Raw genomic sequence first — 20,575 nt, forward strand, 5'->3', positions numbered from 1 at the left:
CCCACCCTGGTAACCTGTATTCTACTTTCTGACTCTGTGAATTTGCATATTATATTTGTTTCATATAAAAAAGATTAGGTAATATTTGTCCTTTGTGGCTGGATTATTTCATTCAACTCATATCTTAAAGGTTTACCCATGTTGTAGCATTATCAGAATTCATTCATATCTAAGTGTATGTATATACTATATTTTCTTATCCATTCATTGAGTGATAAACATTTGGGTTGCTTCTATCTTTTGGCAATTGTGAATAAAGCCTCTGTGAACATCAGTGTTCAAATATATGTTCAAGTCCCTGCTTTCAGTTCTTTGAGGGAATATACCTAGAAGTGGGAGAAATGCCTATTCAAATTTTTTGCCCATTTTTAAGTTGGGCTGTTTGTCTTTAGGTTGTTGGGTTGTAGGAGTTCTTTATATATTCTGGATATTAAACCTTTATCAGATATACAGTTTCCAAATATTTTCTTGTATTTTATACGTTGTCTTTTTACTCTTGATGAAATCCATTGATGCACAAAAGTTTGTAATTTTAATGAAGTCCAATTTATTTATTTTTACTTTTGTTGCCTGTGCTTCTGGTCTAAAGGGTATGAAACCATTGCCTAGCACAAGGTCCTGAAGAGATTTCCAACTTCATTCTTTAAGACATTTTTGCCTATGCAGGGCCCCTTACCCTTCCAAATAAATGTGATAATCGGCTTTCTCATTTCTGCAAAAAAAAAATGGCTGTTGGGATTTTATTGGGATTGCATTGAATCTGTAAATTGCTTTGGGTAGAATTGACATTTAAACAATATTTATTCTTCCAATCCATGAACATGGAATGTCCTTACATTTATCTAGGTCTTTGATTTCTTTCAGCAATGTTTTGTTTCATAGTTTTCCATGTACAAGTTCTTTATATAATCCTTGATAAATTTATTTGATTCTTTTAGTGGCTATTGTAAATGGAAAACTTTTCTTGATATCCTCTTCAGAATGTTCATTACTGATGTATATTGTTCATTGCATGTTGATCTTGTATCCCTACCCCAACTTTGCTGAATTCACTTATCAGCTCTAGTGGCTTTGTTGGAAATTTTTCAGGGTTTTCTATTGATAGGATCGTGCCATTTGTAAGTAAGGAAAGTTTTTTTGTAAATAAAATTTTATTGAGGTATATTATTCATACATGAACATACATAAACAATTAGTGTATAATAAAAGATATTTTTTGCTCTTTGGGGCCCCTTATCCTTCCAATAAATTTGATAATTGACTTTTCCATTTCTGCAAAAAAAGGCTGTTGGAAATTTCTTTGTCATTGTGTTGAATCTGTAAATCATTTTGGATAGAACTGACATCTTAAATGTATTTAATTTTCCAATCCATGAACACAGAATTTCCTTCCATTTATTTAGGTCTTCTTTGGTTTCTTTTAGCAGTGTTTTGCAGTTTTCTGAATACAGGTCCTTTTTGTCCCTGGTTAAGTTTATTCCTAAATATTTGATTTATTAATAGTTACTATTATAAATGGAATTTTTATTTAATTTCCTCCTCAGATTGCTCATCAATAGTGTATAGAAATGCTACTGATTTTTACGTATTGATCTTGTATCCCACCACTTTGCTGAACTTGTCTATTAGTTCTAGTAGCTTTTTTGTGGGTTTTTCAGGATTTTCTAGGTATAGGATCATATTGTCAGTGAAAAGCAACAGTTTTACTTCTTACTTTCGTATTTGGGTGCCTTTTATTTCTTTGTCTTGCCCAATTGCTCTAACTAGAACTTCTAGCACAATATTGAATAACAGTGGTGACAGGAGGCTTCCTTGTCTTGTTCCCGCTCAGCGGGAAAGCTTTTAGTCTTTCACCACTGAGTACATTGCTAGCTGTGGGCTTTCATATAGACCCTATACCATGCCGAGAAAGCTTCCTTCCATTCCTATCTTTTGGAGAGCTTTCATCAAGAAAGGATGCTGGATTTTGTCAAATGCCTTTTCTGCATCAATCCCAGAAGATCATGTGATGTTTATTCTTCAATTTATGAATGTGGTTTATTACACTTATTGATTTTCTGTTGTTCAACCACTCTTACTTACGTGAGATAGAACCCACTTGATTGTGAAATATTATTCTTTCAATTTGCTTTTAGATTTGGTTTGCAAGTATTTTGTTGAGGGTTTTTGTATCTATATCCATTAGAGAAATTGTTCTGTAATTTTCTTTCTTTGTAGCATCTTTATCTGGTTTTGATATTAGGGCAATGTTGGCTTTGTCGATATTGGTAGTGTTCCTTCCTGTTCAATTTTTGGAAGAGCTTGAGCAAGATTGCTATTAGATCGTCTTTGAATGATTGGTAGAATTCACCACTGAAGCCATCTGGCCCTGGTCTTTTCACTGTTGGGAGGTTTGTGATGACTGTTACGATATCTTTACTTATGAGTAGATTGTTGAGGTCTTCTAGTTCTTCTAGGACCAGTGGAGGTTGTTTGTGTGTTTCTAGGAATTTGTCCATTTCATCTACTTTGTCTAATTTGTTGGTATACAGTTCTTCATAATATCCTCTTATGATCTCTTCTTATTTGTATGGGGTCAGTGGTAATATCTCCCCTTTTATTTCTGATTTTATTTATTTGTATCTTTTCTCTTTTTTCTTTGTCATTCAAGCTACAGGTTTGTTGATTTTGTTGAGCTTCTCAAATAACCAACTTTCGGTTTTGTTGATTCTTTTTTTTTCTTAATTTCATTTATTTCTGTTCTGATCTTTATTATTTCTTTCCTTCAACTGGGTTTGGGATTAGTTTGCTGTTCTGTTTCTAATTCCTCCAGGTGGGTAGTTAGTTCTTTGATTTTAGCTTTTTCTTCTTTTTACAAGTAAGCATTGAGGGCTGTGAATTTCCTTTTCAGCACTGCCTTTGCTTTATCCCGTAGATTTTGATATGTTGTGTTACCATTTTTATTCATCTCAAGATATTTACTGGATTCTCTTGCAATTTCTTCTTTGACCCACTGATTATTTAAGAGTATGTTGTTTAAACTCCATATATTTTTGAAATTTCCCTTTTTCTGTTATTGATTTCCAGCTTCATTCCATGATAGTCAGAGAAAGTGTTTGTATAATTTCAGTCTTTTTACATTTATTGTGACCTGTCTTCTCCAGATGGTCTATCCTGGAGAAGGATCCTTGAACACTTGAAAAGAATATAGATTTTGCTGTTTTGGGTGTAATGCTCTGTAAATATCCATTAGGGCTAATTCACTTTTATCTTATTAGTCAAGCTCTCTATTTCCTTATTTGTTATCTGTCCAACTATTCTATCCAATGCTGAGACTGGTGTATTGAAATCATCAGCTGTTATTGTAGAGATATCTATTTTTCCCTTCAGTTTGGTCAATGTGTGCCTCATGTGTTATGGGGTACCCAGGTTAAGTGCATAAATATTGGGAAATTCAATCCATTAATGTTCAGTATTGTTGTTGTAACAGCATTACTTTCTTTGACCATTTTATCCTTGGTTTTCCATTGTTATATCTTATTATTGTCTGTCTTTTTACACTTTAAGTTCCCTTACCAGGAGTCTTCATTTCTACACTCTTCTCCAAGTCTTTTGCCTTTTTTTTTTTTTTTTTTTCCTTTCTGGCTGTAGCACTCCTCTTAGTTTTGTCAGATTTATAAGACAAAACAAAAACAAACATACTCAGTTTTTGTTTGTTTGTGAAGACATTAAACTCACTTTTATTTTTGAAAGACAGTTTTTCTGGATAAAGAGTTCTTGGCTGGCAGTTTTTCGCTTTCAGTACCTTAAATACATCATACCACTTTATTCTCATCTGTGGTTTCTGATGAGAGATCGCCACTTAGTCTGATTGAGGTCCCCTTGTATATGAAGCATTGCTTTTCTCTTGCTGCTTCCAGAATCCTCTCTTTATTCTGGTATTTATCATTCTGAATAGTAGTTGTCTCAGATTAATCTATTAGGATTTATTCTTTTTGAGGTGCATTGTCCTTCTTGGATATTGATATTTGTGTCTTTCATAAAGATTGGGAAGTTTTCGATCATAATTTCCTCAACTATTCTTTCTGTCCCTTTTCCATTCTCTTCAAACATAACATTTATGTTTGTGCATTTGGCATTGTCATTCAATTCCCTGAGATCCTGTTCCATTTTTTCCATTCTGCTATCTTTCTGTTCTCCTGTCTTTTCAAATTCAGTTGCTCACTTTTTGATTTCGCTAATTCTGTCCTCCATCAGTTCAAATCTGTTGTTAAATGCATCTAACATTTTTAATCTCATCCGTTATGTCCTCTATTCCCATAAGCTCTGTTACTTTCTTTGCAGGCTTTCAGATAGTTCTTTATGTTCAATTAGTGTCTTCTTAATATTGTTTATCTCTTTAGTTATGCTTCCCTTCAACTCCTTGAATTGATTTAGGAGGTTTGAGTTACTATTATTGATTCCTTGTCTTAAATCCCAAGTTTCATTAAGATTTTTGGTTTATTCCTTTGGCTGGGCCATACCTTATTGTTTCTTAGCATGACTTGTAATTTTTGCTGATGTCTAGACATCTGAATATTTTGGTAAATTTACTCTGACAGTCGATTTCTCTCTCCTGCCTAATTTTTTTGTTTAGTTTAGTTTTGTTTTTCGCAGTTCTTCTTTGATTTCTGGTTCAACTTATCCTATGTATTTAACATTGCCCAGTTTTAAGTTATCAAAATAAGTGCAGGGCCACACTAATGGGTTACAGACCAGATCAAGAGGACTGATACAAGACACCTAAAAGTGTTTTTTTTTTCCTTGCAATTTCCAAGACAGTCAGCAGATGATACTTGTTGATGAATCTTTCCACAGAGGTGTCTCTTTCAACCTCCATTTGCAGGTGATTCTGGTTTGACCAAAGCCAAGATTCAAAGAGGGCTCTGCAGTCCAGACTCACTGAAGTGAAATCACTGTCCACCCTCTGCTGCACCCTCCCTCTTCCCAGGGAGGGAGACCTCTGTTCTCCCCCCCAGTTGGCTTCAGTGAACCACAGATTTTATTTAGGTTGTTCACCTTGAAGATGTGAGATAGGTGCCATTCCTGGCTGCAGCGGCTGGTAACTCACAGTTTTCATTTCAGCTTCTTCATCTCTCTGTTCCTCATCCTTCTCAGGGTGCGCAGCACTCTTCTGCTCTGCAAAACCCCAAAGCAGGTCCCTTGGACAGCTTTTTGCCCTTTCTCTGTTGTTTTTGTGAGAGCTGAGTCCTGCCTAACTATTCTAATGTCATCTTCCTGGAAGTCCCCTCAAATAGGGAAAATTTTACCTCTTTCTTTCCAATTTGGATGCTTATCATTTCTTTTTCTTGCCCAATTGCCCTGGCTAGAACTTTTACTGTAAAATGTTGACAGTAAAGGTAACGTGGTAAAAGTGAGCATCCTTGTCTTATTCTTGATCTTAAAGGGAAAACTTTCAGTCTTTCACCATTGAGTATGAGTTAGCTGTGGGTTTTTCATTGTGCCCTTTATCATGTTAAGGATGTTTTCTTCTATTCCTAGTTTTCTTAGAGTTTTTATCATAAAGGGGCTCTAGATTTTGTCAAATACCTCTTCTGCATCATTTGAAGGATTATTTTATTTTACCCTTTGTTTTATTAATGTGGTGCATTACATTAATTGATTTTCTTATGTTGAACCACCCTTAAATTCCTGGGATAAAGCCCACTTGGTCATGGTATATAATCCTTTAAATGTGCTGTTGAATCAGTTTGCTGGTATTTTGTAGAGGAGTTTTATATCCATATTCCCATGTTGTTGATCTATAACTTTCTTTTTTTGTGATATCTTTTCTGACTTAGGTATTAGGGTGATGCTGGTCTACTAGAATGTGTTAGGAAGTTTTCCCCCCTTTTCAGGTTTGTGGAAGACTGAGTAGGATTGGTGTTAAGTCCTCTTTGAATGTTTGGTAAAATTGGCCATAGAAGCCATCTGGTCCTGGGCTTTTTTTGTTGGTATGTTTTTGATTACTAGTTCAATCCCTTTACTTGTTATTGGTCTGCTGAGACCTATTTCTTCTTGAGTCAGTCTATGTAGCTTGTGGGTTTCAAAAGAATTTGTTCATTTCAGCTGGGTTATTTAATTTGTTGGTGTACAATTGTTCATAGTATCCTCTTATAATCCTTTTAATTTTCTGTGCGGTTAGTAGTAATGTCCTCCCTTTCATTTCTGATTTTAGTTATTTATGTTCTCTCTTTTTGTCTTTGTCAGTCTAATTAAAGGTTTCTTGCTTTTATTTATCATTTTGAAGAACCAGCTTTTGGTTTTGTTGACTCTATTATTTTTCATTCTCTTTTTCATTTGCCTCTACCCTATCTTTATTACTTTCATTCTGCTTGATTTAGACTCAGTTTACTCTTGTTTTCTAGTTTCTCTAGGAGTGAGGTTAGTTCTCTTATTTGATATTTCTTTTTTTTTTAATATAAGGAATTAGAGCTACAAATTTCCTTTTCAATACTGCCTTTACGACATCCCTTAAGTTTTGGTATACTGTTTTCATTTTCATTTGCCTCCAAATATTTCCTAATTTCCCTTGTGTTTTTTTTCTTTGACTCATTGGTTATTTAAGAGTGTTGTTTAATTTCCACGTTTTTGTGAGTTTTCCAGTTCTCCCTTTGTTATTGATTTCCAACTTCATTCCACTGTTGGTGGAGAAGATACATTGACTGATTTAATTATTTTTTACTTTATTGAGACTTCTTTTGTGACACAGCATATGGTCTACACTGGAAACTGATGTCTGTGCACTTGAGAAGAATGTGTATTCTGCTGCTGTAGGGTGAAGTGTTCTATATATGTCTGTTAGGTCTAGTTGGTTTAGAGTATCATTCAAGTTATCTATTTCCTTTTTGATCTTCTGTTCAGATATTCTATTAATTACTGACAGTGGTATATTGAAGTTTCTCACTTTAAATGTAGAACTGTCTACTTCTCTCTTCAACTCTGTCAATGTTTGCTTCATATATTTTGGGACTCTTCTGTTAAGTGCATATATATTTATAATTGTTACGAATTGATTCCTTAAGGTCATTCCTTTTTATGGCTGAATAAATATTCCATTGTATGTCTATACCACATTTTATTTATCCATTAATATGTTCACGGATACTTGGGTTGTTTCCACCTTTGTGGCTATTGTGAATAATGCTTATCAGCATCTTTTGATCCTTGCTATTTCACTTCATAAGGTATTTCTTCAAATTGAATAATGATAATAATGGTATATAAACTAAATGTATTTTAGAACAGGAAGATATAATTATAGTAGTTAACATTTATTTGGTGATTCCTCCCAAATATTAGGACTTTTATGTCTATTATCTAATTTTAATTGGGCTGCCTGACTGATATAAGCTTGAAAAGATATTTCATTTTCCTAAATCTTTCATTTCACTTGTAAAACAACAAAAAAGTTCTCAGCCATTGACCTTTGTGAATATAGCCTGATGCTTCTCTTATATGCATGAAGTAAAATATATTTAATGAAATTGTGTAAGTACTCTTATTAATTTACTTTCTGACTCTCTGGACATTCTTGTTAGAATTCACCAGAAAAAGTGTGAAGAAAAGTTTATCATACAAAGAAAACTAAGAAAAAATAGATAACTGGCTATAATATAATTCTCCTTATACTCTGTAATAGTTGACTCTTTAGAAAATGAATTAATCTACATGTTACTAATATATTGTTTGATAATAGATGAATTATAATCTAATGTTCTTTGGTAATATAGTAACAAATTTCTATGTTTTTTTTTACTATGTAGAGCACCTACACAATCCATAATTTCATTTAACCCTCACCCAAGCCTGACGAGATAGGTATTACTCCTGTATTGTAGTTAAATAAACTGAACTCCAAGGATTAAGTACCTTTAAAAGCAAAGTCTGGATTTAAACCCAAGGTAGTCACCCATTGTCTGGTCGCCTTACCATTATATCATAAGCTGCCTTATCTGCTAATTGATACATGAGCGCAGAAATGAGGGAAGAGTAATATGAAACTCCCATCTAATACTAGTGCTCAGAGAAAATGTGAAAGGGATGAAAACATGGATTTCCCTGCCCACCTTATCTTCCTCATCTCAAGAAAAATAAGTGAATACCTTTGTTACCAAGATCAAAGTACTAGAATACTTGGGTGACTTGAAATTTCAGGAACCCAGCTGATTTTATTGCAGCAGTATTTATATACTGATTACCTGTTTGCCGAAATAGGCACACAGATGCATTTTGTGTGGACTGTACACACATGTTTTTTTAAAATGTGAATTTTAAAGATTTAGATGGGACTCAATATGGTCAATTCTTCCCAGTCACCCCCACTCCCTATTGTCTGACACCTGGCCTACCCCCATTCACATTCCATGCCTGCCTGAACTGTGGAGGCACTGGCCTATGTGACCCCCATATTAGGTGCCATGATAATGTCTACCCCAGAAGCTACAGGCTTCATCCATTTGCTAGTGCTCTAGTTTTCCTCCTTGTACCTGGACTGATTTTCAGTCTGGCAATTCACGTTTGGGGGCACTTTAATTTGCTTGCCAAAGACACGTATCTAGTCATTAAATGTCCTCACAGTTTAAGTCATAAAGTATTTCCAGAGCAACTTAAAAACTGTAAAGTGTAAATACTTTTGTGAGTCTATACCTTACTTTTATTTTTTATTTTTTTGAATGATTTTAAAATTTTATTATTTTTACTTTTTAAAGAAACTTAGGTTATACAAACATCACATAAAAAATATGGGGTATTCCCATATGCCCTGTCCCAACACCTCCTACATTTTCCCACATTTTCCCACAATATCATTACATTCTTCATTAGTGAGGTACATTCTTTGTGATTGATGAACACATTTTGGAGCATTGCCATTAAGCATGGAGTAAAGTTTACATTGTAGTTTACATACTCTCCTCCACACAATTCTGTAGGTTATGGTAAGATTTATTTATTTATTCATTTTTCTTTTTTCTTTTCTTTTAAATGTTATATTAAAAAAATATGAGGTCCCCCAAACCCCCCAACCCACCCACCCCAACCCTCCCCCATCAACAACCTCTTCCATCACTGCGGCACATCCACTGCACCTGGTAAATACATTCTGGAGCACTGCTGCACACATGGACAGTGGTCCACATTGCTATACCTTACTTTTAAAATGGTCAAATTTACAGACTTGGACCATGATCCATCTGAGAGTAGGTAAGGTCTGTCCTCATTACTCCTCTATTACTGCAGACCGGAGTCAGGGTGCTGTGGGACGCATGCAGTGAATGGGTTACAGGCATGCTCAGTTGTTCTCCTCAACCTTTTAGGGGACTGAGTGGAGCTTGGGCAGCTCTTCTCTTGACCACAATACACTGTGTAAATACAGTTGATCTTAATTATTCATGGATTCTGTATTTGTGAATTTGCCTACTCACTGAAACTTATTTGTAACTTCCAAATCAGTATTTGTAGCACCTTACAGTCATTTGTGGAGATGCACAGAGGAGCTGAATATATGAGTTGCCAGGTGTACGTGTTCCCAGCTGAGGTAGAACAAGCCTTCTTGCTTCACTTCTCATGTTGTAAACAAGGGCCCTTTCTGTGGCATATTTAGTGACACACTTTCACTTTTTTGTGCTTTTAGTTGGTGATTTTGCTATTTAAAATGGCCCTCCAGAGTAGAACTGAAGTGCTGTCTAGTGTTCCTAAGTGCAAGAAGGCTGTGGTGTTAGATAAGCTTCATTCAGGCATGAGTTGCAGTGTTATTGGCTGAGAGTCCAATGTTAATGCATCAACAATATATTTTAAATATACTGTCTTTAAGCAGAAACACATTAAATAATGTCATTTATTGATTGGTGGATGAAAATGTTCTTACCAGAGGCTTTCAAGAACCTAACACCTTGGAGCAAAAATTCAATATCTGCTAATTCATAGTGTTTGCAGTGACTTCATAGATCTAACTGCCACAAAGAATGAGAATCAGCTGTGTTGTCATTTTCCAGGGTTCCACGATATGAAAAAGAGTTGGGACCTTCTTTGCACACCAATGATTTCTAAAGTGGGGTGCATGGACTTCATTGGGTAGGAAAGAAAACATTGGAACTTCTTCTCTTTCTATTTTTTAATTTATATTGCTCTTTTTATCTCATCCTTCTATTTTTAAAAAAGAATTTCTTTGTGTGGTTTATGCATACATAAATTCTTAATACAGTAATTATATACACTGTATGGTCAAAATTTTTGCTAATAGGGGTGTGAGATCAAAAGTGTTTGACAATCCCTGATGTAGTACAGAATGTTCCAGAAAATATATCACATACTCTGTGAAGAAAAAAAAAAGAGAAAGTTTCCTGATTTAGAAAAGTGTAAGCAGACTGGAACGTGCGTCCCTCTAGAGATTCAGTGTTCATTAGCATATTAATGGCACCAGAAAGTCCAGCAGTAAAGGAGCCTGTTTAAGTTTTATCTGGTGTTTTCTACATTTGTTTAACTACACAGCTTGTTTTGGTTGGTTGGTTGGTTGGTTGATATTCAGAATAACTGGTAATACTGGATGGGGCAGGAGTATTGGGGGCCACCAATTTGGGGAACACAACCTCAAACATTGCTAGGGCCGGTGCCTCAGGAAACCTGTGGCCCACCATCATCCCTGCTTCCCCTCGCCCAGGGCGCTTTCTAGTGCAAGTTTTCTGCAAGCTTCCCACCACAAGAATGGACCTCAACCACTCCCCATTGTTCCCTGGCCTTGGTAATTTAGGTCCACTAGTGTGATCAACTAATTCATTCAATATGCAGCATATTTTCGTGGTGTACCTCTCATGTGCCAGGGTGTAGGGGACATTTTCCTGCCATCAGGGAAGTCATGGTCTACCAGGGAGGCAGGCATGCCAGTCAGTACCACACATACAGGCGAGGCCCCCAGCAGAGGTGAGGGCAGTGGGGACCGCGGGAACTCCGAATGCGGTGGGTTTCAATGCAGTGGAAGCCTTTAGTGCCCTAACACCAAAGAACGACCGCTGGGCTTTCAGGGATCCCTCTTATCGTACCTTACGGGATGTCCTATCCCTTCTCCCATTAATGCCTTCTCTACAGTCCCTAGATGTTTTGTTAGATGCATCTCAGTTGTTCAGTTTACTCTATCTATTTAAAATGTGGTGACCTGGTCAAGGAAAGAACAAAAATTCTGTGTCCATATAATGTGGAAAAATAGTTGTCTGTTGTGAAATCGATTTAATTGGGTATGTTGTATGGTACCATCAAGGAGACTACTTTTTGAATTCGAGTTTACTGAGGTATAATTTACATGTGGTAAAATTCATGCTTTTTTTTTTTTTTTTTAAAGATTTATTTATTTATTTAATTCCCCCCCTTCCCCTGGTTGTCTGTTCTTGGTGTCTTTTTGCTGCGTCTTGTTTCTTTGTCCGCTTCTGTTGTCGTCAGCAGCACGGGAAGTGTGGGCGGCGCCATTCCTGGGCAGGCTGCTCTTTCTTTTCACGCTGGGCGGCTCTCCTCACGGGCGCACTCCTTGCGCGTGGGGCTCCCCCACGCGGGGGACACCCTTGCGTGGCAAGGCACTCCTTGCGCGCATCAGTGCTGCGCATGGCCAGCTCCACACGGGTCAAGGAGGCCCGGGGTTTGAACCGCGGACCTCCCATATGGTAGACGGACGCCCTAACCACTGGGCCAAAGTCCGTTTCCCCATGCTTTTTTTTTTTTTAGAGCTCTATAAAAATTTACAGTTGTGGTGTATGGGTGATGGTGGTGTAGCCATCACTGCAATCAAGATATAGGACATTTCTCTTATTCCAAAAAGTTCTCTTAACCTTTTGCAGTCAGTCCCCATCCTCCATCTCCCGACCCAGGCAACCCATCTTTTCTCTAAAAAAGGTCATGATGATTCTAGAGAAACCTTTTAATTTTATGCAACTAAATATTTACCTGTAAAACATCTTTTCTGATACTTTTTTAAAAAATCTGGTTTCACCTCCTTAGTAGCTTTATTCATCTAGAAACTGAGTTTTCCACACTGGATTTTCCTCGATGACTTTCTGATCTTTCCCTTTTGACAATCTGCTTTTCTGCAATTGTGTATTGCTAAAGCACTGTGGTCTCTGAGGAGCTTATTCATCCCCTAAGGCCCTGACAAAATTCACTCATTTTTTTTCTTTCATTCATATTGACTATTCATATGAATATTTATTGAGCACCTGTTAAGTGCCAGTCATATTACAGGTGTTAGGGTTACAATAGTGAACCAAGAGACAGAAATACTTGTCCTTGTGGAGCATACATTCTAGAGATAGGGGTGGGGGAGTAAGGTGATAAATAATAAATGAAAGAAAACAAATAAAATATGTAATTTGTAAGATGCTAATAAGTGTTCAGATGAAAAATAAATGAAGGAAGGCAAATAGAAAGTATTGGGGGTGGGGATTGAAATTTAAATTGTGAGGCCAGGAAAAGCCTTGCTGAGAAGGTGACATTGGATTAAAGACCTGCAAAGAGGGAGGGAGCCCTGCACGTCTCTGGGGGAAGAGTCTTTGAGGCCGAGGGAACAGAAAGTGCAAAGGCTCTGTAGTGGGAGCATGAACTGCCTGTTTGAGAGAGGTCTGCGCTGGAGTGGAGTGAGCAAAGGAGGGGGGTTAGGAGAGAGGAAGGCACGTGGAGACAGGCCCAAACACCACTGCAACAACTTGGATTGTCCTCTGGGCAAAAGGAAAAGCCATTCGAGAATTTGAGCTGTGCTGTGCTTTCAAAGGATCACTCCAGGTGCTCTGTTTTTTGTTTTTTGTTTTTAAAGATTTACTTTTTATTTATTTCTCCCCCCTTGTCCCGCCCCCCCGGTGTCTGCTCTCTGTGTCCATTTGCTGTGTGTTCTTCTGTGTCCGCTTGTATTTTTGTCAGCAGCACCGGGAATCTCTGTCTTTTTTTGTTGAGTCATCTTTTTTTTTTTTTTTTTTTAATTTAATTCCCCTCCCCTCCCCTGGTTGTCTGTTTTCTGTGTCTTTTTGCTGCGTCTTGTTTCTTTGTCCGCTTCTGTTGTCGTCAGCGGCACGGGAAGTGTGGGCGGCGCCATTCCTCGGCAGGCTGCTCCCTCCTTAGCGCTGGGTGGCTCTCCTTATGGGTGCACTTCTTGCGCGTGGGGTTCCCCTACGCGGGGGACACCCCTGTGTGGCACGGCACTCCTTGTGCGCATCAGCACTGCGCATGGGCCAGCTCCACACGGGTCAAGGAGGCCCGGGGCTTGAACCGCGGACCTCCCATGTGGTAGACGGACGCCCTAACCACTGGGCCAAAGTCCGTTTCCCTGTTGAGTCATCTTGATGCATCATCTCTCCACGTGTGTGGCGCCATTCCTGGGCAGGCTACACTTATTTTGCACGGGGCGGCTCTCCTTACAGGGCGCATTCCTTGCACGTGGGGCTCCCCTATGCCGGGGACACCCCTGAGTGGCAGGGCAGTCCTTGCACACATCAGCACTGTGCATGGGCCAGCTCCACGAAGGTCAAGGAGGCCCTGGGTTTGAACCCTGGACCTCCCATGTGGTAGATGGATGCTCTGTTAGGCCAAATCTGCTTCCCCAGGTGCTCTGTTGATAACAGCAAGGGGTGGAGCAGGAACCAGATAGGATGCTGTTGAAATCTCCTAGGCAAGAAATGATGATTGGCTCAGCCATGGGTGGTAGCCATGGAGGTGGTAAGAAGTAGTCAGATTCTGGATATAGTTTGAAGGTGGAGACATAGAGGTTGCTGGGAGATCTACTGTGGGGTGTGAGTAGAGTCAAAGAGATCAGTCTGAGCAACTGGAAGAAGAGTTGCCATCCACAAAATACTGTGCTTGGAAACTTGAGATTTCTCTCACTCTTCTATTTTAGAGGAGGGACATGGGGAGCAGAAGATAGGGAGAGAATTCGTTGCATTATAGGGAAAGAAGAGTTAAGGAGGAAAGGCCATATCTATGGCAGGGCCTTTAGGCAGTAAGAAAGACCAGGGAAGAGCTGTGTGGCCACCAGAGCAAAGAAAAGAGCAAAAGAGAGATGGGAGTGGTCTACCAGAGCATGTACAATTAGGTGTTTTTCACTCTTTTCTAAAGGGGAGAGCACAATGACTGTTGTCCTGGAGATAAGGAATATCCAGAAATGTCAAGATCTTAAGCATTCCAAATTGCCATAGCTCTCTTCATCCTTTTCTACATTGTGAATGTTTTCCCCCTTCAGGTTTCATAGATTATTATAGAATAGTAGAGACTGTATGACTTGCTTTTTTAATGGTATTTTTCACCTAGACTGCTCAGTGCTATAAGACCAGAGCTATCAGGAAATATCTGTTGATTTTTGAAAAACAGAGCCAATAATCCACCCCTGCACATATTGAAGAGAGAAAAATCCTGAAGTGTATTAATTAAAAGCAGGTTTACAGTTACCCAATACTCCTTGCTGCCAATTTGTTGGTGTATTGTGGATCCAACTGCAGAGCAAATTATATCTTTGCCAATAGGTGAATGATTTATTGTATGAACTAAGCAGAACGGTTTGCAACCATTAAAAATAATACTAAAAGGGGGTTGATTTCAACTTAGGAAATGTTTAAGTTAAAATGCTGAATGGAAAGAGCAAGATATAAGTTTATGCTGACAGTATGATTACAATTATATAAACCTAAAAACCACAAACTTGTGCCTACAATGAAGACTAGAAAGTAATGCATCAAAATAATAAAGTGACTAATATTGGATGACAGATTTTACTGTAATAAATTATAGTATACTATTTGTTGGATGATAGTGTTGATGCAACTCATAATTAAAACATAACAGTGATTTATTGCAGTCTTATTCTTGCAAACGTGTCCAACGCTGAAGACTTGTAAAGTATGATTGCACATCTACAAGTCGTAAATAATGTCAACCAATTGAGAAGGGTTGGCTATTTTGGGTTTAGCATGTTGGCCTTAAAACTTATGGTACAGGGTCTTGTTACCTAAAGGGACTAACAGTTTCACAAATTCCTTACCTTCCATTCTTTTCCTGTTGTTATTTCCGACTGCAATTTGTGTGTGTGTGTGGAACAAGCAAACTTGCAATTTAAAATTAAGGAAAGAAATGTCTCTTCACAGGTGTTCCATTGCCTAAAGAGGATGACATTTCTGCTCCCTTGATCTCCAGCTCACCAGCAAAGGAAGCCCGGGAGTATGAAGATCCCCTAAGCGAAGAGGAAGATAAAATAAAAGAAGAGCCCTTGACCATCTCAGAACTGGCATACAACCCGAGCGCCAGTCTGCTTCCCACCCCGGTTGACGATGACGAGATCGACATGCTCTTTGACTGTCCATCTAGGCTTGAGTTAGAAAGAGAAGACATGGATTCGTTTGAGGACCTGGAAGCAGATGAAAATGCCTTTTTGATTGCAGAGGAAGAGGAGCTGAACGAGGCTCGCCGAGCTTTGTCGTGGAGCTATGACATTCTGACCGGCCATTTCCGGGTGAACCCACTGGTCAAGAGTTTCTCCAGGCTCCTTGTGGTGGGCCTGGGGCTGCTGCTCTTTGTATTCCCCCTGCTCCTCCTCCTTCTGGAGTCAGGTATCGATCTCTCCTTCTTATGTGAAATCCGCCAGACGCCAGAGTTTGAGCAGTTTCACTATGAATATTACTGTCCTCTCAAGGAGTGGGTGGCTGGGAAAGTAAGCCTCATGCTCTACATGCTAGGCTGCTCGTGAAGTTACTATCTCATGGGACTAAGGGCTATATTCAATACTAGTGATTTTTTTTTTCCAGCAAATGCCTGCTTCTCAAAATGGTCATGGGCCATCAACAGGTGTTCCTTACTCATACCTGATTATTCAGACCCTTAAGTTAGCTTTCTACAATTCACCGCAATTAAGTAAGTTTAAATCAAATACAGTTATTTTAGTTACAGGTCAGAAAGATGGCCTTTAAATAACCAAAAATAGGTTTATTTTTTACTATAGTGTAGACCCATGGTTATCTATTATATCATAATACATAACATTGGCCTGAATTAGGTTTTCCTTTCTTTTCAATAGTTGGCACCATCACAAGCTATTAGGTCCAGATTCAGAATTTTAGTAAAAACCCAAGAGAGAGTTTTTGAATATAATCCTTAGTGAAAACTATGTCCTCTAACCAATGCCTATACAAATAAATTTATGCCGGGTTTTTGTTTTTGTTTTTTTTAAAATATTTTTATGTGTTCAAAATATTTTGGTAAATTTTTAGCAAAAAAGAAGCCTCCTGGAGTTATTTAAATGAAAGATTGTAAGACTAATGCACAAAGGGCATGTCGGAAATTTTTTTAATGTTTCAGTGCTGGTTTGTTTTAAAAAATATTTTCAGCTGAACAGTCCCATAGTTTGTCATACCTGCATATGAGATAGAAAACAGATTAAAAAAAGATACTGTAGTGTGTAAGCTCCTAAATATGATGGACATGGAGGATGTAGAAACTGAGAGCATCCAGTGGATGCAGGGGGTTCATTTTTTAAAGTATTTGGACAGATGACTTGTTACTTTAATTTGCATTCTGTCCATATATTTTGGCCAAGGAAGCAGAAATCTTTTGAAGGGAAGTGAAACTTTAAAGGAAAAATGGTCCAAGATTGCCAGTTGATTGTGTATTATTATATATTGAACAAATGGAAAGTAGCAAAAAAGATTTCTAGTACGGCTGGGAAGGAAGAGGTGTAGGCAAATGACCTATTTTATGAAAGTCATGGTAATACAAGTTATTCAGTGGGGTAGAGTACACCTCAGAGATGACGTAAACTTACTGAAGTGGATCGTAGTAAAGGTGGAGAAATTTAAGGTAGATTTTTGGTCCCTAATGCCATTCATTGCGATTCTGTGAGTGTATGTGTATATGTGTGTGAGAAAGAGAGAATGACTTTTTAAAAATAAAAGCTAATAATTTTCTTATGTTCCTCCCTGGGTTTGAACCTGGGACCTTGTACATGGGAAGCAGGAGCTGAAGTCACTGTACTACACCCACCCCACTCCCCACCTTTTTTTCTTTCCTTAAGATCTTAACTCATTCATAATTGTAATTTCCATTGAAAAAATGGAGAGGAGTCATTGGATGATATACTATTTCAGCCTTGGTGGAAGAGTGAGATGACTCCCTAACCAGACAATGGAGAGGACAAATGCTCTAGTACCTTCTTTCCTACCATTAAATCCATGGAAGAAGGATCTGATGCCTTCCCATGCAGAGTACTTACCAGTGAGAAAGAAAAAAGTATGTAGCTTAGAGCATGGAGCATAGAGATTTTCCCAAGGATTGAAAATGTTCTATTGCCTTCACTTACAAAGAGGTTGGGTCACCTGTGATCTCTCTCTAACTCTAGTGACACTCCAGCACAATCATTGGTATTATTTCCAAATTGGTCATTTTATTCCTACTTGTCCAATGGAGGGTTGACTGCTCTATTAGATATTTGATTTTGAAAATAAGCTTTGAACATCAACCCATAAAGCTTTCAGTTGAGCAAACTGATATAAGTTTGCTGTTAAGTTTATAGAATATTTCTCATATGCTTTCAGTGATTTATTTGGCATTATTAAATAAAGAATGTTTAAGATGTGACATTTGATACCAACATAGAAATATATTTTCTTCTACGGTTGGAACCTGCAATAATTTATTTTGCAAGTTTGCAAATGGCCAGCTTTGAAATCGAAGTTTCTATCCCTACCCCCAATTTTTTTTTTTATCATATGGCTTCTAAGTCTTGCTTTCTGACATAAGGGTATTCCAGTGTAGTCTGCACAAAATTAGCTCCCCTTCTGATCATGCGTCATGTTATTTTCTTTTAAGTTCTAACCATTACAAATCATCTAACCTACCCTTTAAAAATAATACTAAGTAACATTTTAAAATTATGGAAGTAATATATTGCCCGTTGTAAAAAGTTTGGAAAATATCAACAGGATAAATATCACATGTAATTCAACCATGCAGATTCTATTAAGGAGCAATAAATATATTATTTTAACATTTCCAGCTAACATCTTTTTTCTCTTAGGCAGAAATGTCATAGTTGAATAGAAATGTTTTTAAGTGAAGGAGTCCAACAAAATAGGATCTGATGGATTTAAACACTAGCCATCCAATGTAAAAGTGGGATTCTGAAATGACATTTGGTCAGCATAGGTTGAGAGCCTTTTAAAAACATCCATTTAAGTTTTGTTAGTAGACAGTCACCAGTTGCCTGAATCAGATGAGGAAAAGACTATTTCCAAAGATGGACAGTATATATTAGAGTGAGATAGAGAGGTCACAGGAAGTGTGTGAGTATATGTATATTCCATACTATTGGTATATGTGTGTTTATATATGAATCTATGTAAATGTGTGTATTTGTGTACACACAACTATGTCCTTCACAAACGTGGTGATGGTTATTTTGCCCTAATTGAAGAATTTGTGGTACATTATTGCTCATATTCCCTCTCAGTTATCGTGGTGGGTAAAATCCATGGCCTCAAGGATTTAAATTTTCCATGAAAACCACTGTATGTATATTTGTGGTTATATATACACACATATACGGCAAATACATATGCACACACAGTCTTGTCCTTAGTGCTAATGCAAGTTGGATCATGAAAAAGTGTAGGTAAAGTATCATGTGTTTCTGTCTGTGCTTGGAAAATATTGTAAAATGTTATGTATTTGGAATATATTTTGTGGTTTGTCTAATATTTATAAATACAACTCTGGGAAAGTTTCAAAATGAGTTGATTTCATTGAAATACTAAAGATATGGGGCCATGTTACCTGTGATTGGAGCCTTATCTTTGTATAGTGAAATTTGCATTTTTATGTCAACATCCAGATTGTTTTATATGTTAATATGGTGGCAGGATTCCCTAATAAAAATACTCTGGGGAAAACGTTTCTGCAATCATTTAGTTTCATTTAAAGCAAAGTTGCATAAATAGTCAGCGTGGTGGAAACTTACAGAAAGGTGCCCACTAGGATCATGAAATCAGGTCACCCTTTAAAGGCGATTGTATGAAACAAATCGAAGGTAATGGATGAGATTAACCCTCAGCAGAAGTCACCCAAACTAAAAGCAGGGATGTAAGCACTGGAAATGCTTTACTCAAACCTAAAAGAAAGCCATGGTCTAATGAATGGCATTAAGATAACTAGAGAGAAAGAAAGATATATATTTTTAAATGGAACAAAGATGCTCTGCATGACAGAGAGGAAGAAGGATTTCTGAGCACCAGAAAGTAGTATGTCCTCACCCCTGACCAGAAAAGGGCACATTCCTGTGCCAGAGAGAGACAGACCAGACTCTTAATTTGGCGGCACTTGTCATCGAATTTCTGCATCTCTCTGTTCTCGAAGAGTCTCACTGTTCCCATTGATCCTTCCTTCCACAGAACTTGGTCTGACAAGTCCTCACCTTAGGTTTGCCACAAGCAAAGCTTACACCTCCACCCCTGACAGTTAAATCAGGAGGCATTGCTTTGAATGAAACAAAAGGGCTGCTCATTCCAACTGGAATGTCCTAAGTGTCAAGCAGAGTTGGACTCCAGGTGCAGTGGCCACTTAAGGCTATTGAGTTCTTACTCAGCAGTCCTCAGTGGTCCAGTCTCCAGGAAAGAGAAGGAATGAAAGGATGAAAGCTCAGACAGTGAGAAGACTCTTGGGTTCAAGGTCTTGGCTCTGGAGGCTCAAAACCCAGAAGGCTCATGCACAAAATTGCCCTTGGCCACTTATTAATTGAGCAGTTGAGGTTCTTAACTCAGCCTTACCGCTTGAGAAAGACCCTTCTCCTTTATTCCTCCATTTTTTGCTCAACCCAATGGAGAAGGATCTTCTACCAACGTTCTTAGCCTGGAGGGAAAGTACTGGTGAGAGAGGCTTCCACCTCTGGGGCAGACTTTAGGGATGGCTGTGATTGATGGGATTTGAGACTCTTTGGGCCATCTTTCCCTACTGGGCAAAGACTATGCTAAAGGTCCCTGCTTACTTGTCCTCCTGCTTCTTCTCTCTCTCTCTCTTTCTCTCTTTTGGACCTGCTTTTGGGCTTCCAGTCTACATGCAGTAAACAGACCCAGCAAGACCTGCCCTGGTGGGCCCAGACAGGACTCAGCTCTCCACGTTCCAGCCTCTGTCTGTGACTGGGTGGGTAAGTTCAGTGAGCCCCACTCAGGGGGCTCAGCTCTCATCACTTCAAAGAGGAAGAAAGAAAGCTCACTTAGACCTCAGATCCTTGCTGTGTTCTCCAACCCATTAATAAAGCTTATTTTAATGCTTTTCTGGCTTTTGAGTCTGTTATTTCTTTGAAACTGGGGTGGGGGTGGGGCAGGATGCTGGTGAACATTTAGGATTTCTGTATCTTCCAATATTGCAACCAAGGAGGGATGCATGTAGGCTGCTTCTGGCTGAACCTCCAGCGTCTGGGAATGGCTGTCACTGACATCAACTGTGACAGAACTTGAGAATTAACATTAGTAAAGAATAGAGGGTTGGTTGGAAGAAGATATTCCTGTTCTTCAGCTTTTGATGATGCTCACCTCAAATATCTCTTTGGAAA

The 20,575-nt window shown here is 38.2% G+C and overlaps 1 protein-coding gene across 2 annotated transcripts in view; it reads left to right on the forward strand.

Annotated features, from left to right (window-relative positions):
• FRMD3 (FERM domain containing 3) overlaps window positions 1-20,163 on the forward strand; it is a 293,104-nt gene extending 272,941 nt beyond the window's left edge. The window contains exons 14-15 of one of the 2 annotated variants that reach the window (XM_004449476.5): window positions 15,126-15,587; window positions 20,073-20,163. In XM_004449476.5, the coding sequence (XP_004449533.1) occupies window positions 15,126-15,587; window positions 20,073-20,086 (476 nt within the window). In that variant the 3' untranslated portion in view covers window positions 20,087-20,163. Of the gene's footprint in view, window positions 1-15,125; window positions 18,918-20,072 lie in introns of those variants that run through there. The other variant, XM_004449475.5, reaches the window with a different exon arrangement.
• Window positions 20,164-20,575: the final 412 nt, after the last annotated feature.

Source organism: Dasypus novemcinctus, chromosome 8 (genome assembly GCF_030445035.2).
Source record: "Dasypus novemcinctus isolate mDasNov1 chromosome 8, mDasNov1.1.hap2, whole genome shotgun sequence".
Taxonomy (NCBI): Eukaryota; Metazoa; Chordata; class Mammalia; order Cingulata; family Dasypodidae; genus Dasypus; species Dasypus novemcinctus.